The following is a 4,653-nucleotide window of genomic DNA, read 5'->3' as shown; positions in this document are numbered from 1 at the left end:
ATCAAAGTAAAACATTTCCGCCCACCTTTCAAAATAAAACACAATACGCAGGTCATACAGCCTATCACAACTTCACATCAACATTACGTCGTGACCGGTGCTACCAGGTAAACAGTCAATTAATCAGAGCGTCTCGGAGAGTCATAATGTACGACGAGAGACGGGAAACATAAAATCATTTATGACTCCAGATCAACAGTTCTTCCACGTCTGAGAATGAAAAGAAGCTGTGTTGTTGTTTCCTTTATACACACAGTCTATAGTGCGATCTTGCGAACTCGCATCCGTTCAAGATTATTGCGCGATCTTCCGTCAATACCGCTGGCTCCCAAGGCACTGCGTCACGCGCCCACTGACGTTGCGCGGCTGTAACGCGTCCAGTGGAAATCCGGGGTTAGAGGTGCTATTGCAACCTCGGTGCATTTTACAAACACCCGCGGGCTCAGAGAGCCCAAACGGGAGCACCAGGTATTCATAACAGACGTCTCGATACTGAACGAAATCTGAGATACTTCCTGTGAGGTGGGTAAATAGGGATGTGAAAATATGCGTCTTTTAGATCGATGGATATGAACCAATCGCTCGGACACACGAAACGTATCAGAGCTGCGTGTGTTAACATCCTGAACGTGTACTGTCTCGTGTACTTGTTCAGTGTTCGCAGATCCGACATCGGTCGTAAAGTTTGGGAGCGGTAGACGGGACACATATTGACATAAAACAGCCAGCCGTCAACCCCATGGATTACATTAACAGGAAGCACAGGTTCTCCCTGAACGTCCAAGCTGTGTGCGACCACAAATACAGGTAGGCCTAATCAAAGTTTTTGAGCTCTCTTGTTCTCTTTCTAGATAAAGGCTATCCCATGTATGTTCTACTATTGTAATTGTATTTGTTTTAAAGATGGTAAAGCACTTTGAGTCTTTTCAAATTCAAACGTGAACATATACTTAAAGACTGGGAAGAAACCTTCACTTGAAAAGCAGATTGTGGATGAAGAGGAGCCAATTCCTATCTTTCTCTTGGGGGACCCTGCCTACCCCCTTCTCCCTTACCTTATGAGACAGTACTCAGGTGGAGGCTCTAACCCATCAGAACAATACTTTGGACTCAGTTTGTGTAGGGCCCGTATGGTAATAGAATGTGGTCGGCTCAAGGCCAGGTTTGCAGCCCTGAGGCGTCCCATAGTTTAATATTAACTGTTTAACATTAGTTTAACTTGACTTTTTTCTTAATTTTCACGAATTTCCCTGCCCCACACCCTGGAGCTCCACAGCAGGGACAACCACCACCACCTACCCGCCTCCCTGGAGCCCCAGAGCCCTCTACTACTACTCACTTACTGTTGTAAGTTTATTTGTAAAACTAACTAAAGAAAATAAAGTAAAAAAAAATAAAAATCTGTCACGCCAGGGTGTTGTTGTCACTACTGTTTACACGGCACCCTCCTCCGCCTCTCCCCAGAGATAGGTGCACGATCAAGGCTTTGCCTGGGCGAAGAAAAAAAGTAAATGAATCAGTTAAACACTGTTGATTTCTTCCCATGGAGCCGATATTAAAACTATTCTGGTTTAGTAAATGTCTGTCAGTCAGCTGGTGAAGGCAGGTTATCCAGCCGCTGTCACCTAGACGGGAGCAGCCGGCAGCACACAGACTGAACTGATATAGACACGGTTTATATGTATAAAACACATAAACAACGGGAGAAATTGTGGGTGTGAGTCTATGTATTTAATAAAATGGAAATGTACTTTTAATCTCATAAATCTGCGACTTTATTTTCTCGTATATTTGACACTTTTAATGTCGGGAATCTGCGACTCCGAGCTGTCACTCAAAAATCACCACCCACTCTGAGCCTTGTTTTCTTGTCGATCGATTCGCTCGGTGTGCACAAGTTACAAATCCTTTTGCACCACTTATACCACCTAGCGAGGAGAAAAAGTATCTGAAACTCGTAGAAGCAGATTCGAGCACTCGTGCAAGAAAATGCTCAATGATCTAGAATCAAGAATTTCATTAATGAGAAATTATTTATATTATACACCAAATATACCTTCATAGAGGTCCGAGGGCTGACTATTGACCCCTCTGGCGGATCAGACGACTCGCTAGCAGTACTATCCACGGTGTCGTTACTTCAGATGTTTAGACACCGGCCTCTATTGTGGTGGTGGCTGGCGACCCACCCCATATGTCATTGCATAAATCAAAATGTACTCTTGTGATAAAATTGCTGTGTTTAAAACAAGTCTATACACAGAAAAGTAAAGTTTATAGCCTATTTGTGTGACTCCATGGGCGCCGCCATTATTCTCCGAAGTCGGGGTAGGTCGATCAGCCCCGACTTCGCGAGTAGGAGGTCCCACTTCGACAGGTATTCCAGTTCACTTTTTCTAGTTGGAGGTAGGATAATTCCCACGTGCAACTGGTTTGGATGGGCTCTGGAACGCAGCATTAGCCCTGGGTCAGGCTTGAATCTCAAATAAGAACAGTACCTTTACTTGGGAGACGGGGTGTAGGCTGTGCCCGATGGCCGTACCACTGCTTGGCGACGACATCGAATGACGATTTCAAGCACGACAAAAATGAAGGACATCCAGCAGCTCTTTTTTGCATCCACCTGCTCGGCTTGTGGCTGTTTGTCTCAACAAGACTTCAAGCTTTGTATGAGAACAGAGAATGGGATGTTTAAGTTTTCCTGTCACCCAATCAGCTGACTGTTGGGTGGAGTCACTCTTACCATACCTTTTTACTCTTGTAACTCAAGGGAAGGATGCCAAATAATGGAGCGGTTGGGGTCCGGTTATGTTGGTAGTATGCAAAATGATTTGTACTGCACTGTACCAAACCGAACTATTCCACAGTTTTAGACAAGTACAAGGTTTTCCAGGAAAACCTAGCAGATCACCAAAGACAACTTATCTTATATGTTCACTTTAATTCATTAAATAGTTGATGAGATATTTCATCAACTATCTTGGACTGAGTCAGTGACAGAAAGCCATCACCAGATAATAGTCAGTCAGATTTCTGTATTATTTTATTTCGTCGACTGAGTGTCCTACATAAAAGTGGTTTGTGTTGTCATGCTGTGTCCCTCTATCTGCAGCCAAGCTAAAATTAAACCTCCACTCACAGAAACTGTCAGCTGGCACTGCCGCCACATTTTGTGCCAACTGTGAGGCTGGACAGACTACACACAAAATGACCGCCATCAAAAAGCTGTTTAGAAAGCAGAGCCAGGCAACATTCAGACCCAGGTATGAGGGTATTCCCATGGGTAGCAGGAGAAGCATGGCCAGAAAAATCAGGAGCGGCGCCCATGTGGTCAGAAATATACACAGGACTTGGCAAACAACACTTCTCCTAGAGTGAGTTCCGCTGTGGTCTGTGATTTGTTCTTTCACAGGAGGGTTTTCTAATAATCGTGTGCTGCAAACAGCATGCAGCACTGCACAGCCCAGAGTCAGGAAAAGCAGTGTGATGACCTGCAGGATCTGAGTGGTGTGAAACACACTGCACTGCTGCAGCTGGTGGTGAGGCACATCCTCCAGGACGGCAACAAAGTCAGACAGCAGGAAGACGTAGAGAGCAGTGAGGTGCCACAGGAGAACGGTCACAAATGAGTGCACAATCCATTTTGCCCTGCAGCGGAGAGGTTGCAGTGAAATGGTGCAGAAATGGTCCAAACCTGATGCGATCACAACAGGCCACTGCAGTACACTGTAGATCTGCCCTTGGATTTGAACCAGCAAACATATGTGGTATCTGGTCAGATGCAAGTCCAAGAGCAGGAAGTGTCCGTCACTGTGAATGTGAATGACGGCGAAGAGGAGGGTCATGGCTGTGTCCACCACAGACAGGGATACACTGAAAACCCCCACAAAACTTCTGCAGATGTGCTTCTTCTGGAAAAACACCAGCAACCAGTTGAGCAGACATTTCCCCCCCAGTCCGAGCAGGATGGAGGGAATGGAGATGTCCATGGTATGTTGTCTGGAGACGCGTTTAACCAGGAGAGCACAGAGAACTCTGGACCATTATAGAGACAGCTACTTGCTGGTACTGCTGCTGCTGCTGCCTGAAGGAATAGGATTTTAAATTCAAAACAACAATTAGTCATTGTATAGTGTAATCAAAACCACGAAACCACTTGTTTCAGGTGTAAACCAGTGTATGTGGATCTAGTAATGATGTTTGTCTTTCCAGGTGCAAATCATCACAGTTCAGTGGAAAGTATTGAGATTTTTACATTCTGTGATAAAAATTGGTGCATCTACTGCCTCCCTCTGGTCAAACTCCAGCTACTGCATTCCAATTTTGCTATTGGCTGCACAATTGTTGCTACTTTATATTACTAATAAAAATGTGATATAACATAAATCATAACTTTGACTGAACAACAAGGGTTAAGTATAGTTTTATAATACAGAAATCCAACCTCTGCTTACTGGTCGACTCTTTCATTACTCTCTTGTCTAATCAGCACAAAGCTTGTTGTCCCAGTCTCCTCCCCCTTTTTTAAACGCCACCATGTGAAGTGTGTGAGCAGCTCCTTGTTTTGCTGTGGTTACACTGGACGTGATGCAAATGTTTTCGTGTGGAGATTTTACATCTATTCTATTCTATTCTAATGCTGCATTACACCTG

The 4,653-nt window shown here is 44.6% G+C and overlaps 1 protein-coding gene across 1 annotated transcript; it reads right to left on the bottom strand.

Annotated features, from left to right (window-relative positions):
• Positions 1–3,038: 3,038 nt before the first annotated feature.
• gpr160 (G protein-coupled receptor 160) lies at positions 3,039–3,989 on the bottom strand (the record flags this gene model as incomplete). The annotated part of the gene is made up of 1 exon (XM_083907805.1): positions 3,039–3,989. One exon carries the CDS (start codon positions 3,987–3,989, stop codon positions 3,039–3,041), a length of 951 nt encoding a protein of 316 aa, XP_083763931.1.
• Positions 3,990–4,653: the final 664 nt, after the last annotated feature.

Source organism: Microchirus variegatus (assembly GCF_963457635.1).
Source record: "Microchirus variegatus genome assembly, chromosome: 21".
Lineage (NCBI taxonomy): Eukaryota > Metazoa > Chordata > Actinopteri > Pleuronectiformes > Soleidae > Microchirus > Microchirus variegatus.
Note: the sequence above shows the minus strand (reverse complement) of the source record. Positions and strands in the feature narration are given on the sequence as shown.